Raw genomic sequence first — 16,821 nt, forward strand, 5'->3', positions numbered from 1 at the left:
TGCTACAAGGAATGTAACGCTGCATGCTAGATTTTCATTCTCAGTTTTTACTTTCCACAAATGTAGCACCTATTTTGGGACAATTTTATAGACGGGTTCGCATGCTGTTAAGCCACGCCCCATTTTGTAAGGACTACATAGCCCGTATTTCAGAAAGATCGTGTTTATGTGTTACATCAGAGTTCCATTATTGCCTACATTTGAAATTACCAACATTTATAAATAAGGAGGATAACAGTTTTCTGATTTTATTCTCAGAAACATAATGGACATGAATAGATTCACATACGCCGAATCTTCAACACACTAATTTAAAGAATCTTAATGCCATTAACTAATTTCCAAAAAATTTTCTTCAATACAGCAAAAAATCATGAAACACTCAGATCAAAGCAGAATCAAATTTTTTATTGAATTCACGTAAATCATGCATTTGAACATGGCACATACAATTTGAAAAGAAACGACATTGTTTCGACTGCTATGGCCCTTATATCCAGATAAATTTTCAAAAGTTATTATTACTTGTATTAGAAATATATCTTCATGAATATAAATAAGCAAGCAATAGTATATATATATATATATATATATTTTCTTTTTTACCTCACTCTTAGAAACATCATGTAAATAAATAAATTTTAATTAACAAACATTTTAAACTATAAATATACCACTTTGAGGGATTTTTAATTCTATAAAGTTATAATAAAAGCACTATTTTCAGTAGCGAAAAATATTTTAAACACCACGATTTCACAATAATTATATATATGATTAAGTTGACATTAACTAATTATTTTAAATTAGACGTAAACTTTTGAAAAGCGCCTTATGACTTGAGTAAATAACTGCAGTATGAATTTTTTAGATACGAAGGACTCAAATAACTAGATTTTCATTTAAAAATACGGTATAATTCCGTTATAGGGACCGCAAAAAATCGCCAAAACTATATTTCATGCCAAAATAATTATGGTAACCTTAACTCAAGAAAAGCATAATAATAAAAAATAACTATCTAAGAGTATTATTTTAATTCAGATGAAAGTTTACTTTCATATAATACACTATATTATTATAATTTAATATAAACAAACGGCTAAATGTAACTGTAAGAAAGCATTATTGTAATTAAATATCTAAGATTATTAATTTAAGTTGATGGAAGGTTAATTTCATATATTACACTTTTTGTTAATTTAATTTATTAGAAAAGGGTTAAAAATAAGTGAAATTAAACGAGAGGCATAAAATTTTTAAGATCCTGAAACATCGCAGAAAAAATTTCAGTTCTCCGATGGCGTTTATTACACCATTTAGCACTGCCCCACAGTCGCTGTATTGTTTGCGTATGACCCCCTTTTCGGGTCCACAAAATTCTAGTTGTGGTTGACAGTAAAATGTTCAACGCTGGCATATCGCAGTTCATCCGACTTATATGATTTCTAGCAGTCAGTATAAATAATGCTTCCTTCTGTGACATTTTCCTTTATGATGTTTGAACATCAGTGGCCGAGCGATAAAGTCGCTGAACACTGGTAGTTCGGTCTGAGGTTTGAATCCAACAAACGGGCTGGCTATATGGACGATTTCATGGTTTTCCCTATGTGTAACGTGTATACAAGCCAGTTTCCCTTAGCAAGTCCTCCAAGTAGGCATCTCTGCCCCTAGGGAGATGCCTCGAGGCTTTGCTCTAATCACATAAACCAAACCAAACCAAACCTTTATGATGTTCCATAAGGCTTTCACCGATCGATCTGGAATAGCGACTAAAACATTCTTTTGATTCTCTGCACAATCCACCAAAAACCCATTTTGGCAGAAGAACACGTCCAACGTTATTCTTTCTTCTACTAAATGGCTTTCGTCTGCTTCATAATTTTTTCCACATGCGCCGAATTTCAACTTAGGCTGAGAAATTAATGCTATGGCACACACCTCACGCATATCTTCCAGTCTACAGTTGTATTGTGGTTCATCTTCAGTTGGAGTTCACAAAATTCAATAGATGTTACAGAGTCGTAGCTAGAGTTTTCAGCGCCCAGGGACAACTGAAGATTTTGCGCCCCCTACTGCTTGCCAAGGATGGAAAACATTTAATTCTAAAATGTCGTAACATCAGTTTGGCGCCCCTTGGATTCTGTGCCCGGGGACAGATGCCCCCCTTTAGCTACGCCCCTGAGATGTCATCTCTTGATACCAAAAATAGGTGAGCCTGCCTATCAGTTATAAGGAAGGGGATTTTCGTTCCTTCGAACCAATATCTGACTTCTTAATCCTTTCTTCAGAATACAGGTTCATTCCTGCACCTCCATTTCGTTATTGAGTTACCGCTAAAGCATAATTTCATCTCGAGGTTTTTCGATCATAATATTCTATAATGAATGATGTCTTTTCTTTGAAAAAGTTCTATTGCAGACATTTTGTCATTGGGCAATTCCCAAATTGTTAGATCCATATCATTATCCATATCATTATCTTGCAATTAATATCCAGATCCAGCCACCCCTCCCTCCGGAATAAAGTTCTTCTGTACTCCAGACCCATCATGCCTATCCTCACCTATGCAGCTCCCATCTGGGCCACAGCAGCCAACTCTCATCTAAAGAAGATCCAGGTTTTTCAAAATGTCACGCTTCGCATCCTTACTAATGCTCACTGGTATGTTCATAATGAAGTACTTCATTCTGACCTAAAAATTCCTCCCCTTGATGCTTTTTTCAAGCACGTTTTGGCTAAATTTTTTCAACGTATTGAACAGATTAGCAACCTGGTTTTGCATGCCATTCCTGCTTATAATCCGGCAGAACCCAGCTCTGCCAAGCGACCTAGGGCTGTCATGGACAGATCCTATAACATCTTCCCTAGGAAGCCTAAAAGGGTTTGCCTGCTTGACCGAGGAAACTAATCTGATATATATACATACTTCACTATATAATACTATATAACGTACTTCACGGGCCTAACCCGGCTACTCTTAACTGATCTTACCCCCCAGACCTAATCTGGCTTCGTTTCTCGCGATTATATCCCCGTGCTGCTCTTTAGTATTTATACCTGCCCTAGCCAAGACCTTTCTGCCAGACTTCATCAATTTTCACTATATTTTTACTTTAAATAATTTGTTAAATCAACTACTAAACTTACTAAATTATCTATCCCAGATTAATACTTTAAAAGCATACATACTGCAGATTATTACAACACTAAGCTACACTCCAGATTCAATATTTAATTAACTTCGCGAAACACGCATTACTTCGCCTGCACTCAAAATTCTCCCTTCGGTTCTTTGCCGCTCAAAACTTGCTCCAGTCATTCTGCCAGTTAACTTTGATTCGAACTCTCCGCCCAACCGCGCTTTTTCGCCTCTTTCTCTTTCTCCGGTCAGTGACTCCGTTCGTCCTCGTTCCGACCATCCCAAGGCTCTTAGCTAAACGCTTGGATTCAATACCTTACCTTTACCGAGGACCGGGTCTCCTTCAACTGCGCCTCACGCCATCAGCTGTTTCGTCTCCATGGCAACCATCCACGCTTTTAGCGTCCCGGTTGCCTGCTCTTTTGTTACAACTACTGAGTACAAGAAGTTGATCACTACGGGGGGCTAAACGCCTTCAGTTGTGATAAACTCTTATACTCTCCTCCTGTGTCCTAACAATTAGGACCCTTAGCGATTCCTGACTTTAGCTTATCTGCTTTTTCATCAACTTTAGCGACTGCTTCTCTGTTATTTAATTCATTTATCTGAACGATGATGTGGAGGTAATTGCAATTAATTGCAAAGGTACTCCGTAATCCAAATGCCTTGGTCCTTGGTATAAGTTGGCCTTGGTATGAGGTACGGCGGGAGATTCAAACCCCTCCCTAGGATTTTCTCCATCAAAATTGAGGCAGAGTTAGAAAGTCCCTGCTGTAGTTCAGAAATGCACAGGGTGCTGGCCTTGCTTTATCCTATACTTATGTTTACTTAAATAATAAATAATTTTAAGAATTTCGTTAGTGAACGTACATATCTACGAATAATCTTCATCAAAATTGAGGCAGAGTTAGAAAGTCCCTGCTGTAGTTCAGAAATGCACAGGGTGCTGGGCTTGTTTTATCCTATACTTATGTTTACTTAAATAATAAATAATTTTGAGAATTTTGTTAGTGAACGTACATATCTACGAATAACGTATAAACCTATAGTTACCTTTTCCAAACACAAAGTTGATTTTAGTCGTCTTTTGAACGAATTTTGAGGATAATACTCTATGTAAGTTAAATAAATGCTGTTAAGCAGTAATAATAATTTGCAATAATAATATACTAATACATAATTATTATTATTATTTACAATAATAATATCATAAAATACAACACCTTGTAACTTCATAATAATAACTGCTAATGTATAAAGTGACCGTATTCATATTTGCAGAACGTTTGGTTTTTTATTTTTCTCGTGAAATTCTTTCTAACTAGAATCACATGTCTGAATCGAGACAAAGAAATATAAGCTGGAGCTAATACGTATGTTTTATATAAATCACAGAGAACTTTATTTTTGATTTCTTTCCTGTAGCTTTAAGCTAAGTTTCTGCGGATATATTGCTTTGAATGTCTCTTCTGATTTAGTGTTTAGAAGAATCTGCCGTATCAGGGATATGTGTTCCCTTTAAAAGACTTTGATCTTAAGCTACAAATTTTTATGCAACACACAAAATTACAGAGAACTAAAATATGAGTGAATTCACCTAACAGAACTCCATTTTTGCTCCATTGAACTGCACCCACTTGATTTAGCACTTGGCAGTGTAGAATTTTGTCTCTTCCAGCCACCACCTGAGTATCTCTCGGTGCAACAGAAAAAGACTGGATTTCACAAGCTCCTATAAGGAGGGGGAAAAAAAAGTTACTTTTTCGAAATGCAAAAGGGACGTACTGCAGCTTGATTTTTTTTTCAAGGATCTTTGTTACCTAAAAGTGTTCTTTTGCAAGGATTTTATTAATGAAGGAACTTTGGCACGTTCAAAGCTTTAGAAATACCGCATTATTGTACGAAAATCTGATTTTAAACAATCATTCAATGACAGTTGGCCTTCAGCATGTGGTGCTGCATCGAAGGCAAAGCAAAGTTTTGTGGTACCTTTGATTTCTCTAATTATAGCTTGATGCAGCAAAATTACTCTTTTTCAGTTTCTAAATATTCCGATTCTTCCGCGATACCTTCTTGTAAATGTTGATCTATCAAAGTTTGTAATCATCACATGTTTGTAATGTCATCAGTGATCTGTCACTTGTTTGCAACGTAAATTTACAATTTTCCTTAAGTCCTTTTGTTTGGAAGCATATTTATATGTGAACAGATTTTTTTTTCGCACTGGAAAATTAACAGGTCTAACAAAAGACCAGTTAGCCTTTTCAATCCATGATTTTTTTGAAGGCTGCAAATGTTATCAAACTCGACACACCGTCAAGTTTCAAGCAGCAGTAAAAAATATAGAAATGTATAATTATATTAATTTTATGTGTACTTTTCTGAAAGTGTCGATGAAAAATTTAATACATAAAAGAAAAAGGATAGGTCACTGTTTTTTATTCTTAAGTTTGATTTCACGGGGAAATGTTTCCTGAAAATGTGGTACTTTTTCAGAATTTGTTTATTTTATGTTAAAATAAAATTATTTAATTGTTAATTCATTATACTAGAATTATTTGAAATAAATGTAAGTCTAAAATTTAATATTTGGTTACATAAATATAAGTCTAAAATTTATTACTTGCATTTGAATTACAAATTTGTTACAGATACAAAACAAGCAGCAATAGAAATTTGTTACAGATAGAAACCAAGCATGGTAAATTTACATTTTTTCCTCTCCGGCGCATGCAGTTTGAGTTTAAGAGATAGAACTGGTTTTTGAAATACTTAGGATCGCGAGTCTGATCCTCAAAAGCAATTAACCCAATTTCAGCTTTTTCTACTGATTAACTGAATATTTCAAAGTAAAAAATGCTGAAATCGCATTACTTTAGGCTGCATTATGGCATTATTCAAGGAATTCTTGTTTATATTCAGTGCTTAAAATAATTTATTTGAATTTTTTCGTACCCTTTCACAACGACCACAATGAAAATTATCCAGACCTCCTCACCAGATGGCGACACAGGTTGAAATTCTAACAATGCATGGAGAACGCGTCACTGCTATAGCAGTACGAAGAGAGTGAAGCCGGGGAAAGAAAATAAGCCGCACTAACTGAGGGCAAGAAAAGGCTGCCCTTACTCAGTGAACAGAGGTTAAAAGGTTAAACGTCAGCAGGTTTCAATATTTCAGTGTCTTTATGATTTCCTATGTGAAGATGAAGCCCACCAGCGGCCGAGATTTATGCGATTCACTACAACGTACACATCGCGGTTCGTTGTTACATGCCTTCTGGGTATGCCCGTACCTTTGGCAATTAAAACATTGCGTTGGTCCGGGCCTACCTTTGTAAGATTTTATAGTAACCTTCATATCACATAAGTATTTAACTTCCCATATTTTCTTACCCTCGTCATTACGGGGGGTTTCAACATAAAAAACCGGCAGCTGTGTAGCAATACCGTATCTCATTCTAGTGATGGGTTTGACTTTAATTATCGGTATTTTTTGAGCTTCTAACTCTTCTTTAATTTCGTCAGCCTCGTAATCCGTGGTGAGTCCTTTTATGACCAATCTGTTACATTTATCTGAGTTTAACAAAAACGTGTGATACGGAATTTCCTCCTTTTCTAATTTATCCTGCACCTTTTTATAATCGTCGGCGGAGCTTAGTTTAAGAACAATATTTTCGCCTTCTTTTTTGCATTCAAATTGTTCAATTTTTAAGTTATCTTTTAATTCTTTCCTAAAATCCTTCCAGTTAATGGTCTTAATGATAACTAGCGGGGGAATTTTCCCAGCATACTGTCTGGGTTGAATGAAGGGATTTGGGTTAGGGGTAACCTTATCTTCTCTTCCAGGACATTGTCCTCTTCCATTCTGTTGCCATCTAAATTTACTTCTTGTAAGGAATTGAATTGATTTGCAGATTTTAGCGGGGGGATACGTTTCCTCGTTCGAACTGCTACGTTTCCTACCGCGTTTTGAAACGGGTGCATCCAGCCAACCGTTGTCTGATTGTGGTGAATTTTGCCTATTGTTAGTATTAGAAAATGCCTGATTTAGAACTTCTACATCATCTTTGCGATATATCATATAATGTTTCGCTTCTAATTATTCGGATCGCATAGAGCAAAGACATTTTTCCTGTTCCTCGGTAATACCTGCCGATTCCTTTACTTCATGAAATTTATCAACACCTTCTTTTAGTGCATAAAACTGCGTGAATAATGCATAAAGCAATCCGGGTTCTCCTTCCTCCATGCCAAACAGCAAGTCACCGAATATGGTAAAACATTCGGGTCAAAACAGAAGTCTCTTACCGATAGTCAAGGCGAGCAATCTCCAAGGGTCACAAGTCCACGTACGTCTTCTCCGGGAATGAATGTCCACTCACACACAACGTCGTCGAACCGGAGTGAACCACTGGGTTAGTCTATCTCTTATAAGGTCCATGTTTTGATTTTGCTAACATAGCTGCTGGATAAGTAACAATTTTAGACACTTTTTCATTCGACAGTGATACATAATAATATCCAGACCTACTTGTTAGCTTAAAATTTTAAAATCAAAAGCGATTGCGGCCTCCGGCCAACTATTAAAGGGGCTCTACTGTCATCCCATTCATTTCGACTCATACAAGCAGATCACACTCGCGTAATTTTTGTAGTTCATATGTATTTTTAAAATAGCATCCCACTTAAGGGACACTTCACATAACAATTGCGATTTACAACGCAAAATTCAATGCCAATGATTATAAGTTACGGAGAGGCTATGGTTCAAAACCATGTACATCCACATCAGAAAAATATCTATAGGAATAGGAAAATTGCATAATTGGTTATCATGATGTACACTAGAGGGAGCTACATTAGCTCGAGAAAGTTTAGGGATAGGAAAAATCAAGTTCTGACTTTTTTTGTCCCTTTCCGAAAAATAATATTTAAAATCCTTATATATTTATTATTTTGATTCCTTTAGGTAAGTAACTACCTCAAGTTCTACACTTTGTCCAAAATTGAAAAGAGAGAACACTAACATCACCACGCCTTGCACTTACCACAGAGATTGAAGAATCATAATTTCGTGCCGCCCAACTGGTATAGTGGTTAGTGAGTCTGCTTACCGTTACTATGTTACTGCAAAGGCGAAGGCCCCAGCTTCCCCCGGCCGATTAATTAATTCAGCCATAAAGCTTTTAAAGGTCAAAACAAAAACGAACTTGGGGGGGGGGAAGAATAAGCAGTTAAACATGTAAAAAATGATACACAAACCAAAGGAAACAGATACATATCATTCGCACATCCAATTCCATCTAAATATCTCTGTGCGTTGATAATATTCATTATTTCCCTGGAATAAAGCAACATTTTACTATAATCCTTAAGATCTCTTGGAAATTCGATTTTCATTTTATCTCTAATACTAGCAGTCAGGCCACAGGTTTCAACGACGTGAACATTATCACCTCTTACTCTACATAGCCGAGAAAAGTTGTTTTCCTGCAGGGCAAATATATTCGAGTACATGGGAAAACTTCCATGTCCCGTCAAAACCTGATTCAGATCTATATCAGTGTAGCCCTTTCTTCCCTTATAAATCTGTATAATACTCATATAATTTTTCTTTTTTTTTTCTTAGGAATCTGAATTGTTTTTCCATTTTACATATATACTATTGTATAAAATTCCAATAGTTTTCTTCTAGAGCTGGGTTTCTTAAACTGTGGGTCGCGACCCCCAAAAGGGTCGCAGTACCTGCAGCAGGGGGTCGCAAAAAATGTTAGCAATTTTGATATTTTTTTAACTTAATTATGATAATTTTATAATTACCAAATATTTTTCCACAATGTATCTTAAAATAGATAAAAATAAGACAATACAAACAAAGAAAAAACAAAAAAAGTTTTGACACATTCTTCTTATAATATAAACGTTCATTTGACTTGAATTGCACGTGACGTTTTCATTTCGTCTATTAGTTATTTAAAATTCTTACATTGTTCTATTTCTTAAAATTAGAAATTAAAGTTAATGACCTAAAACGTCAGTAGTATATTACAGTACAAGAGAAAAAATTGACAATTTCACTCACGCGTGTGTCGGATTTGCGCAATACTTGTGGAGTCCCACAAAATTTCTGTAAATGTTATGGGGTCCTGTGGGGTCGCGAAAACATTTCAGTGATAAAAAGGGGTCGCGACTGAAAAAATGTTTAAGAAACCCTGTTCTAGAGCCCTGCAGTTTAGTTTCTTTACTGTTGCCAAGCGTGGCTTCTTTTGCCAGTGGGTTAGCCCTCTCATTACCATGGAAACCTACATGTGCCTTAATCCAATGTATCTTAATATTATATTTTATATGCAGATTTCTATACTTCATTTTAATATTCACAATAAGTTTATTATCAAACCCAAGTGCAGAAAGGGATTGCAAGGACAGCGCATCAGAAAATATGTGAACACATTGACCCACCAGATAATTTATTTTCGATCCAGGTCAAACCCTCTAGTATTGCATATACTCTTCGGTACTCTGCTTACAGTACCGAAGGTTTCGGGTTCGAATGCCGAAGGCAGTATGGTTCAGAATCCAATTGCTTAAAATCTAATTTAATAACAAAATTAAGAAATTTCTGATACCATTGTCGAGGAGACTGTTTAAGACCATATAAACTCTTTTTAAGCTTACATTTCTTACCATTCATATCATCATATCCTTTTGGCTGGTCCATGTAGATGATTTCATCTAACATACCGTTCAAGAAAGCTGTCTTGACATTTAAAGTAAAAGTTTGCAAACCTTCATTATTGATAATTACCAGGATTAAACGTAAAGAGCACATACTAATCACTGGAGAAAACGTTTCTGTATAATCTACGTCTTCCTTTTGCATAAAGCCACGAGCAACAAGCCTGGCTTTGTAAATTCCATCTCGTTTTTTACGTAGAACCCATTTGCAGGAAATGGCTCTTTTATCAGGGCTAAACTTTGTAGGTCCCAGACGTCGTTATCTTCCATAGGTTTCATTTCCTCGTCCATAGCTCTTTTCCATGGTTATTGTTTTACTTGTGGTAGATTTACAATATCTTCAAATGTCAGAGTGTCTTGCTGTGCAGACATTACTTGGTAAATCTCAGGATCAGGATACCTAACTGGCTGTTTCTTTTCTCTTGAAGATTTTCTTTGTTCCTCCTTCTTATTTGCAGCATTTAATTCGCCGTTATCAGTGTCTGAAATTGATTTGTCTTCATTTTTAATGTCATCATTGTCATTTTCACTCAAATCAAAACTATCGGAAATATATATTTGATTTTCTACTTTCTTCTTTTCTTCATTAAATTTAACATTTCTGGAAACAATGATGCGTCTTGTTTCTGGAATCATTAAACGATATCCCATTGTGGAATAACCTACAAATATCATTCTGACAGATTTTTCATCTAGTTTCTTTCTTTGCGATGGTGGCGCAAGAGTATAAGCATCACAGCCAAATACGCGCATGTTTGTTAAATCAGGATTTTCACCATACTTCAGAAAATAAGGAACACGATTTTCAATTGAACTATTTGGGAGTCAATTATTTATATAAGCAGCCGTACGTACTGCTTCACCTCAAAGGAATTTTGGTAATTTTGCCTCAAGTATGCTCTAGCTTTTTCCAGTACAGTTCTATTTGCTCGTTCAGCAACACCATTTAGAAAAGGTGTATAGGGAGGTGCAGGACCTATTTTTACACCTGCCCTTTTAGCAACTTCATGCAATTCTCCACTGACATATTCTTTGGCATTGTCACAGTGCAGTTTTGTAACAGTTGGATTCAATTTAAAGAATAGCTTGAATTCATCAGCAATGTCACTTTTCCTTTTGAGCAGTCTGATTTCTATAAATCGCGAGTAATCATCAATTATAGTCATGAAATCCTTTTTCCCATGGAGTGTTTGAGGTTCTATTGGACCACATATATCTGTGTGTATAGTTATAAGCGATTTGGATTCTTTTATACGAGGACCCTTTCCTATAGGCAAAGCGCTTTGTTTGGCACGAACACATACTTCACAAAAGGATTCTTTTGCAAGAAGATTCATTAGTTTTAATTTTTGATCACAGCAGTGTCCTAATCTTCTGTGTCATAAAGCATCATTCTTTACTGCTAAAGCTGTAAATAAATTTTGTGAAAAATCACTAAAATATTGTCCGAATTTGTCCAAATATCCAAAACGAAAACGCTTGTTTTTGTGTTCAATGTAAACTACACTCATGTCCATAAATTAAGGATAATTCGGAGTCACGCGGAAATCGAACTCTAAAATAAATATAACACCTGTAAAATCACTACACACATCTTCAAGAATCATATGCAAATTTCAGGAAGTAACCAGATGACACCGATGGTACGTCACAATGACGAGAGTGTAAGAGAGTGATATATAAGGAATACAGGCAAAAAAGTAAAATCGTTCGCAGGCGCTTTATAAGCATTTCAGTGCAATAACCGAATAGTTATGACACAAAGGATGCATCTAGATGATTTTTTACGTGGTAAAATTATCGGCCGTCTGGAATGAGGGCGTACCCAACTGGAAGTATCAGACGAACTTGGAATTGCCCAGAGTGTCATCTCCAGGCTTTAGCAACCATTCCAAGATGATGGTAATGTGAGTAGACGTTACAGCGCAGGTCACCCCAGAGTTACAACGCCGAATGAGGACCGGTATTTGGCAGTTACTGCCAAAAGAAAAAGGCGGAGCACAGCCTCAGACTTGTCTCGTCAGCTCCTTCAGCCACTGGTACGACAATTTCAAGGCAGACCGTGTACAGACGCTTAGGGCAGATTGGTCTATATGCTCGTAGACCTGTCAGATGCGTTCCACTTACTGCAACTCACTGTCGCCTGCGGTTAGCCTGGAGTAGAGAGCATGCATTGTGGACACCGCAACAGTGGGCTTGTGTGATGTTTTCCGACGAGTTCAGGTTTAGCTTGCAGTCTGATTCTCGCCGGACTTTCATATGGAGAGCTCCAGGTACCCGTTACCACCAAGAAAACATCATTGAACGACACCGTTACGGTGGTGCAGGAGTGCTCGTTTGGAATGGAACTATTCTGTGTTCCAGAATTGACCTGCATGTTCAAATTGGAGCCATGACAAGCCAAATCTATCGGGATGTCATTCTGGAACAACATGTACGTTTGTTTCGGGGCGCCATGGGCGCACAATTTGTGTTTATGGATGACAACGCCCGTCCTCACCGTGCAAACATCGTAAGCGAATGCCTTCAATCGGAGGATATCACCCGTAGGGACTGTCCAGCATTTTCACCGGACTTGAATCCAGTAGAGCACGTGTGGGATATGCTTGGTCGACGAGTTGCAGCCCGTCAACCTCCTCCTACATGTATACAGGAACTTCGGAGAGCATTGCTTTTTGAGTGGTGTAATATCCCTGAAGATCAGATCGATAATTTGATACTCAGCATGCCTAGGCGTTGTACGGACTGTATTGCATCGTCTGGGAGACATACAATGTATTAACAATCATACGAACCATGTAATATTGGTTTCTTGCAAATATTTTTTTTTTTTTTGTAATTTGCTTCAGGGAGAAAAAATCGTTATTTTTTTTAATAATATCAAACATATAGCATCTTTTTTTGCTCTTTACCTTTTGTTTAATAAATAAGTTTTACAAATAAGTCAAATTTGTTTTGCTTCTAATTCTTCCTTTGCCTGATTTTGCATTATCCTTAATTTATGGACATTAGTGTATCTCATTCTTGAAAATTACGCTCAAACCTGCTGCTTCAATATTTTTAACAGAAATTAATTGTCCGTTTAATTTTGGAAAGTAAAGAACACCTTTTAACATTATTTCAACACCATTATTAGTTTTACCACAAATATCGCCAATTCTTTCCAATTCTAAAACCGCCGACTTAGACGCGCACTTAACAGTTCCAGTCTTAGGCTTAATTGAGGTAAACCATTCCTTGTGAGAAGACATATGAGAAGTTGCACCAGAATCAATAATAAATTGATCATGCACAAGATTTCCAGCCATAAAAGATATTGCAGGGGATGCATACTTATTTCTATTTGAATTTGCCTGCTTTTTAGAATTATCAAAACATTCACTTTTGAAATGACCAGTTTTCACACAGTTATGACAGACGCAGTTCTTTTTCCTACAAAATTTAACAGAATGTCCTTTTCTTTTACAATAAGTACAAAACAATTCTTTACGAGCACTAATAAAAACAGAGTTATCCGTATTTGGTTTAGAATACTTATTTTCATTTTTATAATCAAAAATAAGAGATTCACAATCAATAAGTCTACTTGTAACAAAATCTAAACTCAAATTATTGCTTCGCTGATTTTCTAGAGAGGCCTTAACATTTTCATATTCCTTTGGCAAAGACATTAAAATGTAAATAATAATATCAAAGTCGCTTACTTCAGAGCCAGAGACGTGTAGACTACTCACCAAGTTCATTATGCTGTCTCATTGACACATCCTTGGATTTCCTTATGGTAGTTAGATGTTTTCGCGTTAAAATTCGACTCACTGCACCTTTAGCGCTATACGTAGCCTGCAGTTTCTTCCATATTTTACATGCCGTGTCTTCACGTTGAAGAGAAGCAATAACATTATCACTTAGAAGCGCAAGTATTAAGTCATAAGCCTTTTTTGATTTCAAAACATATGCAACTCTGTCCGCAGTTGCTTCTGTTTCCAAAAATGTATCCAATTCCCTTGCAGTAAATACTGCCTGAACTCTCCGACACCAAACGGTAAAGTTATTAACACCGTCAAATGGCGCTACACCAAAAGCTTCCCTTTCACTTCCGGAAAAAGCCATCATTCACGATACACCAAATCAAAATCACGTGAACGATAAATTATTACACTGAAGGTACAATTAGGGAAAATATCAGCGAATTCTAACTTTTGAAAGAACCACGCTCTGCTGTTAAACATAGAAAATGCCGTGGTTCGCAAAACAAATATTTATTACTGAGATATGCAGAGATACACGCAGAGTTACACGCAAACAGATAATTACAAGCACTAGCAGCGATAACGACGAAGATCATACGCTTTGTTATAGTATCAGAGCGCAAAGCGCTCTTTTACTATGTTTCATATTAAGACTATCAGGAGTTAGAGTTCGTTAATGAGCTGTCCGTGACTGGTGGTTGAGTATAGAATTGAGGTGAGCCGTTCTTCAGCCGGCGAGGCGGTGGTGGCGGGGCCACAATAGCCTAGCAGTGACGTGAAGGGTAATGTAGTGTTTTTGTATAGTGTTAGCTGTAGTGACGGTGTCAGTATTAATCCCTGCGTTATGGGGCAAGTATATGTGCTGGGTACCTGTGTTTTTCAACAGGGATTGGAGTATATCGAAGGTTTGATATTTCTGGATTTTGATGAAATTGGACTGATTGAAAGAAGTTGGTGGAGAGTATGCGTATATATTCTGCAATGATATTGATATTGAGATCTGTGTGAATGGTGTTACTTGGGATAAACCAAGGTGCATTTACAATTTCACGAAGCATTTTATTTCGAAGAATTTGTAGTTTTTTGATGTGCATTTTTGCCGCTTGTCCCCATATAGGGCAGGCATAGAGAAGAGCAGGACTGAGAATCATTTTGTAAAGTATGATTTTGTTGGATATGGAAAGTACACTGCTTCTACCTAAAAGAGTAGCCGCATAGTTGCCGCTGTCATTTTAAATTTTTCTGTGACAACACTGAAGTGTTGCCTAAAGGTGAGTTTGCTGAGCCTATTAATCGTAAACTCTTTCCTATCCGCTTTTTGCTTTAGTGTTTGTACTGTGTATAAAAAAAATTATAAAAACCAAAAAAAGTATAAAATATAAAATACAAAAAAATTATAAAAACCTAAAAACTTATAAAAAAATTTATGATACTTAAGTTTTTATTTTCTCATCTCTATCCCTAAACTTTCTCGAGCCTGTGGCTCCCTCTATTGAGCATCAAGTAAATCGCTTATGCCAAATTTTTCCTATTTCTGCTCGCTTTTAGTAATTCTGATGTGGAGGTAAATGGTTTTAAACCATAGGCACTCCGAAAATTGCAAATCATTGGCATTGGCAGGTGAGTTTGCTGTCCCTAGGTATTTCACCTCGGAGACCCATTCTATATCATTATAAAAAATTTGGGGTGGTGCTGGGGTGTAATTGGAGGTACCTTTACGAAAGATGATTGCTTTTGATTTATTAATGTTGATTGCTATTCTCCAAATTGTGAACAAGTGCTCGAATGCTATGAGGTAATGCTGTAATTGTATGAGGTAATGCTGTAAAGTCGAATGTGATTTGTATGTATTGCCCTCGTGAAAATGGCTGTATCATCAGCGAAGAGTGCTAGTGTGATAGTGGCATCTTTGGGTATGTCATATGTATAGATATTATAGAGTAGGGGGGAAAGAACAGCTCCCTGGGGGACGCCAGCTGTGATGGGTCGTATGGTGGAGTGCGTATTGCGAATTTTGATGGTAAATGTGCGATTACTAAGTTATGAAGCTATAAGTCGAATAAGATGATCTGGGAAGTCCAATTTGATAAGTTTGTAGATGATGCTTTTATGCCATACTCTGTCAAATGCTTTTGACACGTCTAAGAAAATTACTCCTGTGGGAATTTTGGCATTGTAACCATCTGTAATGTAATTGATGACTCATAGAAGCTGATGCGTAGTGCTGTGTGAATGACGAAAACCAAACTGTTCTGAGGGTGTGTAATGGCTGACTGGAATGTTTTTGTGAATGAAATAGAAAATAATTTTTTCCGTGATTTTAGATAGGCTGCTAAGCAGGCTTATTGGTCTGTAGTTCTGTGGAAATGTATTATTCTGTTTGGGTTTTGGGAATACTATGATAGATGCATTTTTCCAGGCTGATGGATATTTTTGATAATAGCATTGATGAGTTTAGTAATGTAAGTAATCCCATTTATATGGAGATTTTTTAATGCCTTATTTGGTATCCTGTCTTGGCCAGAAGCTTTCTTATTTTTAAGTGCACTGATAAATTGAGCAACAAGTGTTGGTGTGGCAAGAAAGGTGAAATTTAGTGGAGCAGAAATGCCAAGATAGCTATCAACCACTGTATTGACGTAATCAATATTGATCATTGTCATAAGGGGCTGGATTTGGAGTAAAAGAGTCTTGAATGACATCTGCTATTGTGTTGGCTTTGTCAAGAACAGAGTAAACCATTCCGGACGGTCCATGTAAGGGGGGATTTGTTTATAAGAATTTTTGAGTTTACGAGAGATGTTGTACAGTGAGTTATCTTCGGTGGATAGTGTATTTAGAAAATTTGTCCATTTGTTGTTTTTGTACTCCTTGATTGCTCTTTTTATACCGTTTTGGAGTGAATTTAGTCTGCGTTTGGCCTGAGGGTCTCGGGTGTTTTGCCAGAATTTGCGTACTCTATTTTTTATGATAATCTGCTCCCTTATGTTGCGTGGAAGGGGTTGGAAACGTCTGTTGACATAGAATGTATTAGTAGCGTCATTAATGGCTGCTGTGATCTGATTGGTGAATTGTTCAACTTCCTTATCAATATCCTCTTTATTATTAATGAGAATGTTGCCTAGGACTGTACTGGAAATAATATTAGTAAATTTGGGCCAGTTTGTAACACCAGTTGAGCGTAGTAGTGAAG

General features: G+C 36.6%; 1 protein-coding gene across 1 annotated transcript in view; it reads right to left on the reverse strand.

Moving 5' to 3' along the window:
* LOC118195164 (nephrin-like) overlaps positions 1–16,821 on the reverse strand; it is a 393,767-nt gene that overhangs the window by 217,528 nt on the left and 159,418 nt on the right. Inside the window, exon 2 of the mRNA XM_085827181.1 lies at positions 4,740–4,874. Within this exon, the coding sequence (XP_085683307.1) occupies positions 4,740–4,874 (135 nt within the window). The remainder of the gene's footprint in view (positions 1–4,739; positions 4,875–16,821) is intronic.

This window comes from Stegodyphus dumicola, chromosome 11 (assembly GCF_044657685.1).
Source record: "Stegodyphus dumicola isolate Sdum_Otavi_A_Nest chromosome 11, ASM4465768v1".
NCBI classification, from domain to species: Eukaryota; Metazoa; Arthropoda; class Arachnida; order Araneae; family Eresidae; genus Stegodyphus; species Stegodyphus dumicola.